This window comes from Triturus cristatus, chromosome 12, assembly GCF_964204655.1.
Source record: "Triturus cristatus chromosome 12, aTriCri1.1, whole genome shotgun sequence".
Classification (NCBI taxonomy): domain Eukaryota; kingdom Metazoa; phylum Chordata; class Amphibia; order Caudata; family Salamandridae; genus Triturus; species Triturus cristatus.
In genome coordinates, this window is record NC_140595.1 from 82,297,842 (window position 1) to 82,314,574 (window position 16,733).

At 47.6% G+C, this 16,733-nt stretch overlaps 1 protein-coding gene across 3 annotated transcripts in view; it reads right to left on the reverse strand.

Annotated features, from left to right (window-relative positions):
- Window positions 1-16,733, reverse strand: part of PIP5K1A (phosphatidylinositol-4-phosphate 5-kinase type 1 alpha) — a 195,655-nt gene that overhangs the window by 45,096 nt on the left and 133,826 nt on the right. For 2 of the 3 annotated variants that reach the window (XM_085639638.1, XM_085639639.1), the window contains exons 9-12: window positions 16,086-16,169; window positions 13,914-13,962; window positions 12,265-12,349; window positions 7,462-7,599 (exon numbers count right to left, since the gene is read on the reverse strand). In XM_085639638.1, the coding sequence (XP_085495764.1) occupies window positions 7,462-7,599; window positions 12,265-12,349; window positions 13,914-13,962; window positions 16,086-16,169 (356 nt within the window). The remainder of the gene's footprint in view (window positions 1-7,461; window positions 7,600-12,264; window positions 12,350-13,913; window positions 13,963-16,085; window positions 16,170-16,733) is intronic. The other variant, XM_085639640.1, reaches the window with a different exon arrangement.

The following is a 16,733-nucleotide window of genomic DNA, read 5'->3' on the forward strand; positions in this document are numbered from 1 at the left end:
TTGACAACAGGGCACTTGAAAAGAGAGGGCTGATCAGGCAGCCTGAGAAAGGCTGAAAGAGCAGAAAGGTCGCCCTTGATGGTGCCCCAAGCAGAGCCCTGCTGGGCCAAAGGGATAGGACCTCAGAAAGAGGGGCAGAAAGGGGATCCACAGCTTTCGCTGTGCACCATGCCATAAACTTGTTCCACCGACAGGCGTACACAGATTTAGTTGAGGGACGCCTGGCTGCCAGAATCACATTTCAGACCTCAGGAGGCAAGTCAAATGGAATCAACTGTTGCTGCTCAATCTCCAAGCAAGAAGGTGGGGGCTGGACAGGTTAGAGTGGAGGACCGTCCCCTGTTGCTGCCACAGAAGATCCTCCCGAAGAGGCAGTCGGATCGGGGGATCCACACTCATACTGAGTAGCTCGGGATACCAAACTCTTCAAGCCCAGTCCGGTGCCACAAGAATGACTTGCGCCCGGTCGCGTCTAATCTTCTTCAGCACTCTGGGTAGAAGTGGTATAGGCGGAAAGGCATACAACAGACTGAAACTCCACTCGCAACAAAAAGCGTCTCTGAGCGAGTGCCGCCTTGGAAACTCCAACGCGCAAAACTGCTGACATTGCGCGTTCTCTTCGGTGGTGAATAGATCTAACCAAGGTTCTTCCCACTGCTGAAAGAGACCTTGCGCCACGTCCGAGTGAAGACGCCGTTCATGATGCAACATGCACCTGCGGCCGAATTCGTCCGCCCTGGCGTTCAGAGAACCTGCCAAGTGTTGAACCACCAAGGAAATGCCTGGACTTTCCAGCCATGTCCAGAGACGCAGAGCCTCCTGACACAGGATCCACGACCCCACCCCGCCTTGCTTGTTGCAGTACCACATGGCGGTGGTGTTGTCCGTGAACACCTGCACTAGTCTCCCCTTGACAGAGGGAAGGAATGCTTTCAGTGCAAATAGGATCGCCCTGAGCTCCAAAAGGTTGATATGGAGCTTGGACTCTGCCGGAGACCAGAGCCCTCTGATCTCTGCCTCGCCCATGTGGCCGCCCCATCCAGGAGGGATGCATCCATCACCACTGTGTGCCCCGGTTGGGGAAGGGAGAGGGATCTGTAGCTGACCCAACGCTGGTCCGTGAGCCACCACTGCAAGTCCTGTGCAGTGCCCTCCGAGATCTGGACGTAGTTGGACAGGTTCCCCCAATGCTGCGTCCATTGGAACTTCAGGTCCCACTGCAGAGTCCGCATATGCCACCTGGCATGATTGATCAGCAGGATGCAGGAGGCCATGAGGCCCAGGAGTCTCAGGGTCTTCCTGACCAAAACCCAGGACCAGGGCTGAAGGATCGGAATCATAGTCCGTATGTCCCGGACTCGCTGTTCGGGAGGATAAACCACTCCGATGAAAAGGAGCTTCTGAGAGGGAATCGGATGAGACTACCCAGCGTATGCAGGAGGTCAGCCGTAGTATGGAGGTGGGAGACGACTGCCTGGGGCAAGCCCGCCTTAAACAGCTAGTCGTCGAGATAGGGGGAAGACTGAAACCCCTGATCTGCGCAGATGAGCTGCGACCACCGCCATCACTTTCGTGAACACCCGAGGGGCGCTGGTAAGGCCGAAAGGGAGCACGGTGAACTGAAAGTGCTCGTGGCCTCTCGTCTCGGTGGAACGGACAGAGAGAGCAGGTTGCTGTGAACATATGGAGCAGCATTTCAGGGTCTTATCACAGCACCCTGGGTACTGGACTCTACTTTTCTCAATAACGTGACAGAAAACGTTATTTGCCGAATGGTCTCATCAAAGTACTCTAGAAATGGATGTATATATTTTTTCTTGACAGCGCAACTAAGAATCATTTTCTGCCGTATGATTGTTTTGCAATATCAAGTGATTGGATTCTATTTTTATATAAATTAACCCTAGACAACTTTACAAATAATCTATTGCTTTGAACGTACATACACACTAACACATTTTCAGGAGGACTAAGCTTCTGCGTCAAAAACTAAACAAGGAAGAAAGGACCAGAAGTAGTCATCAGAATTTCGAATATGGATCCAAGAGCTATCTTTTATATGGGATAATTGAGCCAATGAAAATTTCAGGCCCCCGTTCGAGCATCATTTAAGGCTTGAGAAAGTCACGGTGGTGACGAAACGCGCGTTGTCTGTTTTCGATGTTCTACACAACAAGGACTGGATTTCTAAGCATATCATAGAAAAATCAATGTGTGAATGTCTTAATTGATGTAGTGCCAATTCTTGTGTTTTTTGATATTCATTAGTAAATAAATCACTTCAATGAATGATCAAATTGTTGCTCTCTTAGATGATTCCTGTAATAGTAGGTATCTCTCACCATCATTTTGTTTTCTTGTTTTAGAGACTAATATACAAAATTGTTTGTGTAAATGATTGGAGTGCCGGGGTTCTCATTTTTTAATACATTGTACAAGTCACTTTGTGTCTTGTGTTACTGATACTCTGGGTAGTAGGGTATGTCACCCTGAGTGGCACCGAATATACTTTTGGCTGCTAGTAGGACTATGTTAAATTGATCACATTATTCCAGTGTCTGCTGGTGTTTTTTGAAGTGCGACATTGTATCCACCACTACCTTGTGTGGCCCTCTGCTCGTGGCTTACCATGAACCGCAGGTAGCGCCGGTGGACCGGCAGGATGGGGATATGAAAATAAGCATCCTGCAAGTCCAACGCTACCATCCAGTCTTGTGGGTCTAGGGCAGACAAGACCTGAGCAAGCGTGAGCATCTTGAACTTCCTTCCAGAGGAAGCAATTGATGTTCCGAAGGTCTAAGATAGGACGCAGGCCTTTGTCCTTCTTTGGCATCAAGAAGTAAAGGGAACAACCACCACGACCTACTTCTGACGTTGGAACGCGCTCGATGGTCTCCTTGGCCAAGAGGGCCGCAACTTCCTGCTGGAGAAGTGCCAAGTGATCCCCCGACATGCGATGGTACTGAGGCGGCATGACTGGAGGGGTAGTCTCTAAGGGGAGGGAGTAGCCCCGTCAGACTATCTGCAGAACCCACCTGTCTGAAGTGATGGTGCGTCAGTGGGGGAGGTGATAGCGAATCCTGCCGCCCACTGACGTCTGGTGGGCCTGAAACACCAGACTAGGAAGGTTTTGAGGCAGCGGCGGCAGGGGTGGTGGTGGACTGATTTGCCCGCTGGCCCCGTGACCCACCTCGGCAGGCACACCGACCCCGGCTGCGCTGAGACTGCGGCTGCGTAGGCCGGCGGCTCTGAAAGGAGCACGTTTGGGCGCCTCGACCCGGACCTCGAAAGGAGCGAAAAGCAGACCCCAAGTGAGCGCGCATGGTGGCAAGACCCAAGGACTGGGCCATAGCCCGGGAGTCCTTAAAGCGCTCCAAAGTGCTATCCGCCTTGTCACTAAAGAGGCGTGTGCCATCAAAGGGCATGTCCAACAAAGTGTTCTGGACATCCCCTGAGAAGCCAGTAGTTCCGAGCCAGACATAACGGCGTAGCACCACCGTTGTGGAAATTGCCCTGCCGAGGGAGTCGACTGTGTCAAGACCACAACGGATAGTGAATTTCGCAGCATCTCTCCCTTCAGTAATTGCTTGGGAGAGCACCGCCCGAGCCTCCACTGGACACTGAGGCAGAACCTGTGCGACTGCGTCCCACACAGAGTGGGAATAGCGGCCCAACAGGCATGCAGTATTCACCACCCGCAACCCGGAACTGGCAGAGGTGAAAATCTTTTTCCCAAACTGCTCCAGTTTTTTAGATTCCTTGAACGGAGGTGCGCAAGGGAACGCACTCTGAGAGGCAGAGGCCTGGACAACCAGACTTTCAGGCGATGGGTGTTGCGTGGGAAAACTGGGGTCGCCCGGGGGCCGGGCGAAGACGTCGCGCCACACTCTTATCCACAGGAACCCCTGCGTTAGGCTTGGTCCAGGTGCTTAACAGAATGTCTGTAAGCGCATCATTAAAGGGCAGTAGCGGCTCCGCAGAGGAGGTCACTGGCTGCAGCATCTCGGTCAGGAGATTGGTCCGGATAGGCACAGATGGGAGCTAGAGGTCAAGAGCCTCAGCCGCCCTGCGCAACACCACAGAAACAGTCCCAACCTCCTCCGTAGCTACGGAAGCAGAGGACAGTGTACCAGGGTGCGGAGAGAAATCAGGATCGCCTGGACCTTCCATATCACCTTCCCACTCCAGTTCATCCTCGCACTGAGCTGCGCGAGGGTCCTCAGACCCCTCCCAGTACTCCCTTTCGTCCACCGGCCATGTAGGAGGCCGGTAAGGACGAGGGGCCCGGGGAAAGGGAATAAACTCATCACCTGGAATTGGAATCAGAGGATAGTAGACCAATCCAGGGTCTACGTAGTCCGGCCCCGTAGGCAACAGCGTCGTGTCCGGTGTCGGCCCAGACGCCGGAGGCGCCGTCTGGCCTGGCATCAGCAGCGAGGCCAGAGCTGGCGAGGCCGGAGCCGACGGCGCCACCGGGTACCTTGCCAGCATAGGCAGGGGCCAAAGGCAGCAGCACGGGGGCAGAACCATCCCACGGGTCCACAAGGCACTCCAGAGGGATCCGATGTAGGACACAAAGGGAGCATGGCTGACCGGAATACCTGTATTTCTTCCCACGTCACGTGCGGGCCCAGGAAAGGCGGGTAGGCCGCAGGCAACAACGGAGGCTCCACCGGAGCCGTGGGGGAGTGACCACCCGCCCACTCCAGCGCATCCCGCGACCGGTGAGGGGTAGACGAAGAGCAACGTCGCTTCAACTTCTTATGGCTGCCTGGACTTACCTGTCCCAGATTCTGACGAACGATGGTGTCAGCCCGCGACCTGTCCCTTGACCTCCCACGGGAGCAGGACCTTGAGCAGTGCAGAGCCGATTGCCAGGCCGCCAACAACTTTCGGGAATGCTTCCGCAAAGCCTTCGGCGCCATGGCCCGACAATCGGGGCACGACTAGGGGTCATGGGCGTGCCCCAAGCAGAAGAGACACACGTCATGCGGGTCCGCCACCGACATGGTCTGACGGCAGTCCCTACAGGACTTAAACCCGGGCATCCCTACTGCACCAGGAGTCGAGTACTCGACAAAACAAGAGAAACAAGTCTCAAAAACCAAGTTAAAAGATTAACTATATGTACTGCTCTCTCTCTCGGATCTGCGCTTGCTGGCGCGGAAAAAGAAAGAACTGACGTCAGCGAGCCTGGGCGCGTCTAAGTAGCTATGACGACGTCATCTCGGCGACTACGAGGCCAGCGACGTTCGCGGAGCCGCACGACGATGCCTACCGACGCGCATGGGTACTACTGACGAAAACTTTCCGCATCAAGTCTGATGTCTGGGGATATTCTAAGGTAAGGAATCTATCACTAACGTATCTCTTTCAGATGCTTGGTATCAATTTAGTTCAAGGCCAAGTGGTAGACATGGAGGGAATATCTTTCTGGTATAGTTCTTCAGGCTCAGATGAGTTAGATTGAATTACCTCTGGGCTAGGCTGGCACACATTCAGGCATTTAAATTTGACGGCCACTTGTGATTCTCTCTCGGCAACTAGGGGAATTAACCTCACCAAAGATGTCAGGCTGTCTATGGATTGGCACTGCATTTATTATGTGCGCCAGATGTCAATCTCTACACTGCCGAAGGGTCTTTTTCACAGCGAAACCCTAAGCAGGAAGTACACGGGGTCCTTGGGACCTGTGGAAAAACACAGATCACAAACCCTATGCATCAGTTCAGGGGTATTTCGCATCACACCGAGGCCACTTTTTAAAAGGCATAGGTTCCAACACCCTTTGCAGCTCTCATTCACGACAAGATGGAGCCTACGACAGTCGAGGGACTCTGTTCAAGTGCCCTGGTCTTGTTTTGAGATTTCCTTTAGGTGTCAACAACAAAGAAAATCCAAAGCCGGTACAGATGAAATGCTTCTCTCAGCCATTGGGGTGGCGGGAGTACCGAAGTTCTTATTGTGGGCACCCACAAAATACTAATGTTGAATGTATATAGTCCGGGAGCCTTGACTGTATGCAGCATAACAATGGTGGAGTCATGACTCGCAGAAACTTCTGCAAACAAAAGACAAATTGCAACACCTGAGCCCAACACTAGATGGCAGGTGTATGCAGAGTACGTGTATCTACAGCCACACATGGTACAAACAAGCCAATACCCAAAATGTGACTATCTTCCCTTTATACATAAGGCCTCTGGTTTAGTTGAAAGGAAATCCCACTGAGATCGGACTGGTGAGAAAAATTGACTTGAAAAAAACAAAGGAAATTAGGATCAAAACTGAATTTATATCCTGAAAGTTTGAGCAAGAGGAGGTAAGCAGACTCATTCGGTCCATTCATTGGGTCCTTGCATATACATTAATAAGTGAGGGCTAACCGGGGGGAGTTAGATGGGTTATGAGACAATATAATGGCCGAATGTTAGCAATATTAAATTACAGAACAAAAAGTTTAATTATTATAAAGGAGTGTGTGTTCCATCCAGAACAAAAATGCAAATGATTATATGTGAGCGTTTGAGTCTATCTTTTGGTGTTAGGCAATATTTTATCCATAAAAAACAACTCCTTGATACATTTGTAATCCAAATTAATACTGTTTTTTCTACATTTATGATGTTCTTCAGAGACTTCATTGAAGGTCATAAGAAGTTCTGACAAACTGTACAACAAGTAACTCTACAGCGAAATAAGGAAATGAGAAAAACTGAGTTGTTGTGGAATGTAGAATAAAATACTTTCCCAAACCTTTAGCAAATAGATAAAACATTGGTGCTCACCCACCGTCAATAATGAGAAGGGACCAGTTCCCTGCTGGTTGAAGCAAGAGACAGCCTAAATATACTGTGAAAAATTTGGATTTGGCCAAATTGCTTCAAAATGTTGTGCCACAAAAGACTGGTTTAGCTACCCATAAATGAACTATTTTGAAGCAATTAGGCTTAAGGAAAATGATGTCGTATTGACAAACTGTAAAAACAAAAAACAAAAAAAAACCACAATATCATAATCCTTGTGTGGCTGTGTCTAACAAATTATCACATGATGCATTGCCCGGTCATGAGGGCCACGGGGATGCTGGTGCAGTATTCAGGTGATACAGCCCCAGTTGCCTTTTGTTTCATTTCAGACAATTAAAATTGTGGGCAGATGAACAAAATAATAAAAAAGAAACTATGCCTTGTTTGCAAAATGTAAAAAAGAAAAAAATGCAGGGCGTTTGAAATAGGTTTTATAGCTGCAAGCGCAAACATCCATAAATGCTGTAGGTCACGAGTAGTTGCGATTTTGTGGCTTTTTCTCTCACTACATCTATGGGGCTACGATTGAGCTGCTCTATAGAGTGACACAGATCAATCACTCTGAGGATACACAAGGGGTCAACCACTATGTATCTGCATTTGTCCTTTTTTGAATGTCTGCTTGCAGCTTTAGCCCCTCCCCAACACTGACCTTGGTCCACGTCTGTGTCTGTGGCTACTTGAAGCTTGGCTTCTCCACTTAATGGCAGCTGGCTGGGAATCCCTGTCTGAGTTGCTCGCCGAGAACCACACGGGAGAGTCCGACTCTTTTTAGAGGGAGAAGGTTTGACTTTATGAAGAAAGAAGAAAAAATAGATGGCAGTGTAAAATGCTCCAGTTGGATTCAGTGTTTTCTACACAAAGGTGAAATGTGGCATGCCCCTTCATGAGATGAGCCTGTTCCACCAACCAACACTCACTGCCATGCATCCGAAGGGGCTTCCAAGGTAGGGGATTATGTGACAGAGGAAGTCATGCGACTTAGACAGCCACTGATGCTACATAAAGTAATCCAGTGCATGCAGGGCAGCCGCTGTAGTAGTTAGCCTATGGGGTTTAGCGGGAGTAAGTCTTAGACCACAGTTGATCCGGGGCCAGCCACTTTGTTCTTCCTTGCCTTTGGAAAATCTAAAACAATCGTTAGCAAATAAGTGAATAAGAGCCTTGCTAAACATGCAGCATTCTTCCCTGTTCCTGCGTCCCATATGTGTTGACTGAACATGTCTACATAACCTTTGTTGGGAAACCCTACATTCCACCTACTGAGGAGAACCCTTTTTTTTTTTTTTTTAAAACAGGGATCATCCCAAACCTCTAAGCAAGCCATCACTTTGGTGGTCTATAACCATCCACACAGAAAGACTCTAATCAGACTACGAGCCACACAAACAACAAAAGCCACAGAGAATCAACTGTGTCTGTTAGCCTCAGCCTCTTTCCCATTATGGGAAACTACTCTTAAATCGTTAAGGTGCTCAGGGCTGACATAGGCAAATCTTGGAGGGGAAAAGACCGCTAAATTAAAAGGAATTTCATGTTGGGGCAAAACAAGAAAAGGATAGATGTGAATGCCATGTACCAACAAGGAATCTTTGCCTAAAACTATGTGGACTTGAAATAAGTCCAATGAGCACTTTTACAAATATTTTAATGTAGTTTTAATTACATTGTGCTTCACTGTAGTTTTCCTGGTCAATGACATCACTAACAGTAAGAGGTACATCCGTAATCCCAGTTTCAGCAATCAAAAATACCCCTTTACATATTTCTGAGGCACTTCTGCCTCTTCTACATGCTTTGGGGACAATGTACATCAAAGTCAGAAACCTGATTAAATATCCACTCGCTTTAACTGGCAATTAATTAGCAGTGAGTGGCATTTGCAGTTATGAATACAGCAAAACCTAATGGCTCTAAAAAAATGGTGTCCTAGAGTGTTTCTTTAAAAGATCATGGACAATTATGATAGATGTCAGGCCCAGAACAAACAGTACCCCATGCTTATATTATACACATGCCAGGCAAGAGATAATAAATATACAAGCATGCACACAAGTACAAACTGAGTGTTATGACTGCAAATGGTTATATACTTGGTATAGACAGCCACAAAGCACTTGCATATATAGAGCCACAATTACTTAATTCAGTCATTCTTTAATGTTCCTTCTCTTTCATAGACGCCACGTACTTAAAATTATTAAGTTAGACTACCACCATCTAAGTAAAACTCAACTGGTAGGCCAACCATGAGAAACAACTTGGGTTTTTGCACTATGTGTTTTTAAAAAAAACATTAAATTTAAATCTCAGTCTAAGAAAGCATTCTGCAAATCTTTAAATATGCTCAAATCAAGTTTACGTTTCTTTTTTGATCCGGGACTTGCTTGTGTATCTACTACATGCCACACAACATGTTATCATCGAGTAGAACTTGGAATCTCTTCACTTGCTCAGAAGCTCTGAATACCCTTGGTTTATACCTCAACCTAATCTATTCTCACTGTAGTGTTTGTGGTGAGCGGAATAAGTCATTAGACTCCCCACCTCCTAAATGCACTACTGCAATCATTTACCATATGCCACATGTTGTCATCCCCTTACCTAAGATTTCGAAATTTGTGTTGAAACATTTTTTATTGTTTTCATAGCAACAACTCAATACAAACCCCGCTTCCTCCCCGGTCAAAGAATGTATTGCACATACAGAGTTACCAGCCAATATCCGGGAGAATAAGCTTCCAGCCCATACGGGCCCTCCCCCCTCCCTCCCCACCCCATGTCAGTGTGCCTCCTGTCTTTCTCCTCGCTCCTGATGTGCCCCCTCCCTGCCATAAATCAGACATGGGTGCCCAACCTCCACTAGAGAACCATGGCTTTCCCTCGCGCCTAGCCACACCCTTGTTTCCAGTGCTCGCTACTCCTCCCCTTCTACTCCCCGTTCACCGCCTCCTCCTGCGCGCCAGATGTGTCCCCCTCTGTCCCGTTGTTAGACATCAGCCCCTGAAGTTCCACCACCAGCGCCTCCCACGCACGGGCAGTCACCAGCGCCTTTTCGTCATCCCTCCGAAGAGCTAATTGCAACCGGAGCGCACCCTCAGCCCCCGCCCAACGCGCAAAGGCCGCCCTCCACCGCAAGAAGCTAGGCCCCGTCCTGGACTTCCAGTGCATAGTCAGTTCCCTCTTGGCCATTATCAATCCTAAGTCATAAAACTTGCTAGTGACCTTCGTCCGGCGGGTGTGTGGGAACCAAAGCAGTAAACAGGCCCCCAGGTCCGGATCAATAACACGGTCCGTCACCTGATTTAGGCAATCCATAACCTCTGCCCAATAATCACCCAACTGAACGCAGGACCAAAACATGTGGCGAAAATCAGCACCCTCTCTTCCGCACCGCGGGCATTGCGAGTGCGCACCCCCAAAATATTGCAAAATTTTAACCGGCGTCAAATATGCCCTGTGCAACGTAAAAAATTGAACCAACTGGAACCGGGCATTGCGCGTTCCCTTCCAGGCCCGCCGCACCAGCGTGGTCCAGGTAGTCTCGGGGATCGGTTTCTCAAGGTCCAATTCCCACTTGCCCCTCAAGGCGGCAAGGGGCGGTAGGCCTTCCGACGACAGTCTGCGGTAGAGACAAGTAATGGCCTTGGACGTCCCCGCCGCCATCACTACATATTGGCAACCTGCAGCGACCGGTGGCTCCGAGAGCCCCGCATTCCAGTGCCGCTGAAGGCTCGCTACCAGGGCCGCGTGAAGTAAAAAGTCCCCACGTGGGAGCCCATAGGAGTCCTGCAACTCCTGGAAAGGCAGCAGCACCCCCTCCCGGAATAAGTCGCCCACCATCTGCACGCCCAACTCCTCCCAAACAGCCAGCCCAGACCAGTCGCCTCCATGCGGGAACGCCGTACACATTCCCAAAGGAATCTCCGGGGCATAGGGGCGAGTTATCGCCGCCCTCCTCTGGCACCGGTTCCAACACAGCCGGAGTGTACGCTCCTCCATCGTAAGCAGGGCAAGGTCCAGCCTCTGCTGCAAGACTATGAAGGCTAGCACATGCCGCGGAATCAACCTGCCCTGTGGGCCCTCCGGGCCCCTGTATTCCCTGGCAACCGCCTGTGTAAGCCACTGGAGTTGGGCCGCCAGATAGTACCACTCGAAGTCCGGGACTGCCAGACCCCCTTCTGCTCTCGGCCGCCGCAGGGTGGTCAAGGCCACCCGCCTTCTCCCGGAGCCCCAAATGAAGCCCGTGGACATTGCCCTGAGCCGTTGGAAGTACGACGCAGGTACCCATATGGGTAGGGTGCGAAAGAAATAGAGGAGTCGTGGCAACGCCACCATCTTCAACAGCGCCACCCTCCCGGCACACGAAAGTGGGGAGATTTCGAAATTTGATGCATCTTTTTCCACCAACAAATCAATTATTCCGATCCCAAACTCGGTGACTTTCCTAACTTGGAGCTCTGCCTTCTTTCCCCACAGAGCTCCAGGCTGGTTTTTTCTCCTGAAGATCTACGTTTGTTTCCAAAGAAATATTTTACACCTTTAGGCTACACTGATGTTATTTCTTCGCCTGGGTATCGTATTCTCATACCAGGTGGCACATATGCTTCAACCTGGGGGCGGAATGACTTCAGATGCCTTTTTCTCAACACACTGCCCTGTTCTTTGGCCTCCAGGAGCAGCCCCCCACCCCCTTTCCAGATCTCCCAATTAATGTTCCTAGTTCTCAGCTTACGCCATCTTTGCCAATGTCAATTCAATGATTCTCCCTACCACAGAAGTTACATTACATGCCACAACTATTTTGCGATCTAAGTATCTAAGTGCTACAGTGATCTCTCAACCCCACAAAGTTTCAGACTTTTGTCTTACATATTTCAGGGCTCTGTTTTTAAAACTGAATTTTCCATAGTGACTCCTCAATAGGAATTCAGGACCAAGGAGATTGCACATGCTGCCAAAACCTGCCAACCCTTTAAAAATCAAATTTTAACATTGTTTCTGGGAAACCATGACTCGTCCCATCCTACACTGAAGATACAGCTCTGTTTCCATAAGACAAGTGCATTCTGGAATCACAAATACAGGACTATAACTAGCTACCAGTCCAAAACCGTATCCCCAAAATGTGATCCAACATGACACGTGGCAAATTAAAGAAAAGACTAACAATGGTCTAACTACACAGAACATGTATTCAAAATATATATATATTTTTTAAATCCTTTAAAAGCGGGATAGCAAAAAGCATCACAAGGCAAGGCAGACAATTTCTGTAAGGAAGGAAGGAAACCACCACATAAGAAGACGCTTTACGAGACAGGTTTTCAGAAAGCACAAGAGCACCATGTGTTAGGAACAGAGCTTGCACCAAGGCACAAAGCCAGCGACTTCATCCCACTTAGAAATGAAATAAAAGCCGGGCGAAGTGTTGGAGAAACACAACTCTACTTACGGGGGATTTTCTTGAATACAGTGTGGCACATAAATTTTTGAAACCGTTCTGCATAGAATCCCGGCCTGTGAACAGACACAGTGTCCTACAAAAACAGTTAGAGAAGGAAAGGTTACAAATAAGAAAAAGGTTTCACCAAAGAGAAGTATCCCAAGGGATGCAATTACCCAGCTTTTCTCTTCCACAAGACCACACTATTCACCCTTGTTAAACGGTCAGCTGCCTCTCCTCTCCTCCCACACCCAACTTCCATGTTATTTTGTTTTGGCAAATCAGAAGTGTACCAAAACAATAAGCCTTAAGAAAAACAATCTGTCTCCTCCCCACCTTCTCTTGGCCCAGCTACCCGACCAAGCAGTATGAATAGCTGGATACCTGCCATTCAAAAAGGTCTGCTACTCAAGAACCAAAAGGATTGACAGCAGATACCTTTATATATCTGTAGATTTTCTTAATCTCGCAGTTCATTGGCACGGAAAATTGGGATCTATTTATTAACTATGACCACATCCCATAGTTGGGGTATTTTTATATTTTGGAAGCATTATGGAGGGTACACAGATTCTCAAGAGAAGTTTCAAATGTATACATTTTATTGAGCATTTAGATACCTAGACACAAATAACAACCAATAGGCGCGTTCCATTTTACATTTTTCTCGTCTCTCCCCCTCCCGCTGCCCCAACTCCGGAGAAACGTTTGAGCTGTCTTATGCCTTCGATCACATGCAGCACCGGAGGTGAAATTGTTACTCCTTATATGTATCATAGCAGTAACAGCGTCTCACACCGCCCACCAAAAGTGCTCGTATTTTGGGGCACTTGTTCTAATTGCAGGATGCCTCGTTATGCTGCTCACCAGTGAAGCTGTAAAAGTGTATGTTTGTACAGGCCCAGCTTAATAGGCACTAAATTCGTTCTGAACGTTGAGGTGTTTAAATACTGTGTTATTCAGCATCAGCAGGAATCTGGCAGCTGAGTAGGGGATCTCCATGTTTACTCTCACACTGCTCTGGAAACGGTCTGAAAAAAAGTCTATAAAGGCATATTCTGTCTGCAGAAAGGGTATTTTTCTCTGCCAGCTCCCTCTGTGATCGTTTAAGACATGGGTACTCGCAAACATTTGCTCGGGGGCCGCAAAGTACAGTCTGTGATGTGACAGAGGGCCGCTCTGATGCCAGCAGGGTGGCGGTAAGGGGTCTGGGATGGTGTAAGGAGGTCTAAAAAGATGTTAAATAAACAGGCAAGCATTTATTTGCAGTTTAATAAATGCTTGTTCGTTTATTCAACATTTTGTTTTCTGAATATTAGCACTCAGCAGCTAGTGCTGCTGTTCACCAGGGGGGCACACGTAAAGGTCAAGAGGGCTGCACTTTGAGTATCACTGGTTTAAGACAACTGACATGTTTACAGGGGCTGCACTCAAGAGTGTGTAATGCGCCGACTGTGATGGTGGGTTTGGGTAAAGCGGATTCCTAAAGTAAAATTACTGGGACCACAAACTACATAATGTGTCACTGCTAAACACCTGCTAATATCAGTCTGATGTGTAGCACATTTGTGATCCAACAAACACACCGGCAACAAATGTGCACTGCTGTTGAAAAAAATATAGTGTGTGTGTGTAGGAAAGCTTTCCACTCCACTCACCCCATCATGGACCAGAGCCTTCCAGGAATGTTCCAGTTTCTTCATAAACCTAAAGCATGAACATAGAGAATGAATATATCTGATTTATGTGGGATGTAATCCACTGTACCTCATTTTTTAGCACATACCATGTAGAATCAGAGCACGTCACTTCTTCCCAGCGAGTCAGATCTAACCACAAAGTCTTATAAAACTAATACTTTGGGTATAATATTGAGTAAATGTGAGCGTATATACACAAAAATCTACCAATGGATCCACCCTTCTTCACTGTAAGTACCTCCATGTTGTCCCTTCTAAGTCCCCAACCGATTTTAGTTTTCATATAGTGCTTCATGTTGAATTTGTATTGTTTCAGAGGGCAGCAAAAAAAAGGAGTATGTTACTTACCATGTAGTCATCTATTCGTAGTGTGTAGTGCTGCAGATTCATGTGCTATACATTCTTCTGCCATCTAGTGTTGGGCTAAAACTCAACAAGTTGTTTTTCCTCGAGGAAGTTTTATGATGAGTGTTGTGAGCTCCTTCCCCTCGAGGTATTGCGAATGTTCAACGGTTCCTTTGCTAGATAATGTTTTTTTCCCCTTGCCATACATGGAGTGAGGATACAGGGCCACGCGTACGACCATTGGGTTTTGCGACTTGCAAATTGCGATTTTTAGCAACTCACAATTTGCGAGTCGCAAAACCTATGTCTCAGACACTGTTTAGGAATCGCAAACAGGTCGAAAGGAACCAGTCTCATTAATAGTCATGAAGCAGGTCACAATTTGCGAACTATTGGCAATGGCTGACACTCACAGGGATGGCTGCCTGCTGAGGTCGGCAGACCACCATATCTGAGAATGCTTTTTAAATGAAACAGTTTTTTTGTAATACAGCCCATTTTCCTTAATGGAAAATGGGATGCATTTCAAATATAAAAATGAAAAGTTTTTGTTTTCATTTTTTAATGCAGTGGTCCGTGGGACTGCTGCCTGCTCTGAAAAAATGTTGGCTCCCACTTTCACAAAGGGGTATCGGTCCATTGGGGCACCCCTTTCTGTTTGTGAATGGCTCACCGCCAATTTGAAATTGGTGGTAATCAGCGAATGTTTTGCAACCGCATTCCCGCTGTGCATACAAGAACTTTTTTGCACGTAGGTCAGCAGTACTCGCGGTAAGTGGCGTTGTCTTGGTCTTCAGCCTAGAAACTGGAATCAGTATAGGCGATGTGGGCCCCTCAACCTAAATCGGACCATGTTCGTCCCCAGAGGACAAATCTGAAGCGACATAGCGGGGGCTGGCAGGACCATCCAGCCTCCTACCAGAGCATTTATCACGCTTTGAGTCATTGTGGTGTGAGAATTCCTCATCTGGCCGCTAGCTCCATGGTGTGTGCCAGGAGTCTATCCCTACGGGTCCAAAGCGTCTTTTTGTTCTTAAATAATGTGCAGGCCGTGTACTAGTCTTCTTTGTGCTGTGAGGATAAGCACAAATTACACAATTCAAGTGTGTCGGAGAGTGCTTATTTGGCCCCGCACTGAGGGCACCGTCAAAAGAGGGTGTCCTTCGTCTCCATCACCCAGAGACGGGCATTCTCGACATGCATGTGTTTTGATCGCCGGGTAGCAAGTCTCCTGGCGTCTAGGATACGTTGGTGTAGTTTACTGGATCTCAGGTCACGTTTTTTCTGTACCATAGGCCGCATGAGCAAATCCAACGCAGTCCATCCGAGACCTATGGCAGTAAAAACTTTCTAACAAAGGAACAGTTGAACATGCGCAATAGCTTGAGGGGGAGGAGAGACTACGCTTATCAAAGTTACCTTGAGGAAAAACAACTTGCAGAGCTCGGGCCCAACACAAAATGGCAAGAGTATGCATAGCATGTGCATCTGCAGCCAACACATGCTACGATTACAATGTTGCTTTTATTCCAATGTAATGGTATTTCATGTAGAATATTGGACTGATGAAAGGCTCAGTTGGCTCAATCAAAATTTCAGCTGGTGCTGTACGTGGGTGACTGTGTCTCTCAACCACACACATACATACACGACTGATCCCTCACTTTTATCCATGCCTATCATTATAGCTGCTTTAGTTCTGTCTATCCCAGTCTTTACAAGACACACTGTTTGGACAGTCTTTCATCAGAGATAAATGATTACTCTATGATTAGGGGGTCTTACCTGTAAGCCTGTAGAACATCAATGACGCCGATGTATAAAAGCAATCTCTCCCCTCTTGAACTCCGGGCAGGGATGCCTCCCATTCTGAGGGGGAAAAAAGTAAATATAAGGTCTTGAGTTCTCAATGCCACCTTCAAGGTCTACACCACTGAGATCAGAACACTTACCCAACTGTGGCAACCTTGAACTTCCAAACTGTAACTCAATGTACTTAATGGAAGGGGTTACTCAGGTTCTAGGTGCTGCCAAGTTGACAAATAAGGTAACCGAAGCACCAGCACATAAGCAGCAAAAATTAGTTAAGAAATCAGGACCTATGGCTCAATTAATCACTCCTCTACCCTACCACGACCAACTATAGGAAAGAGATTTAAGATTGGTGCAAATTTTCAAATGCAGACAAGCATGCATTTTCTAGCCTCTGGAGTCACACATAGAAGATATGGGGAAGCGTTTCCACTATGCTCACTGCTTGAAGTCTTGAACTTTTACTTTTTCTGGTACATACACAAGTTTTAATTGTCTTGACTGGAAAATTAAAACAACTGGAACAGAGGAAGCAATTAGCAGGATAAATTACTATGATGGGAGCTGGGGATGGGCATGGGTTTCTAGAATGTGTTGCAGCATTCTTCGAGAAACAGAATT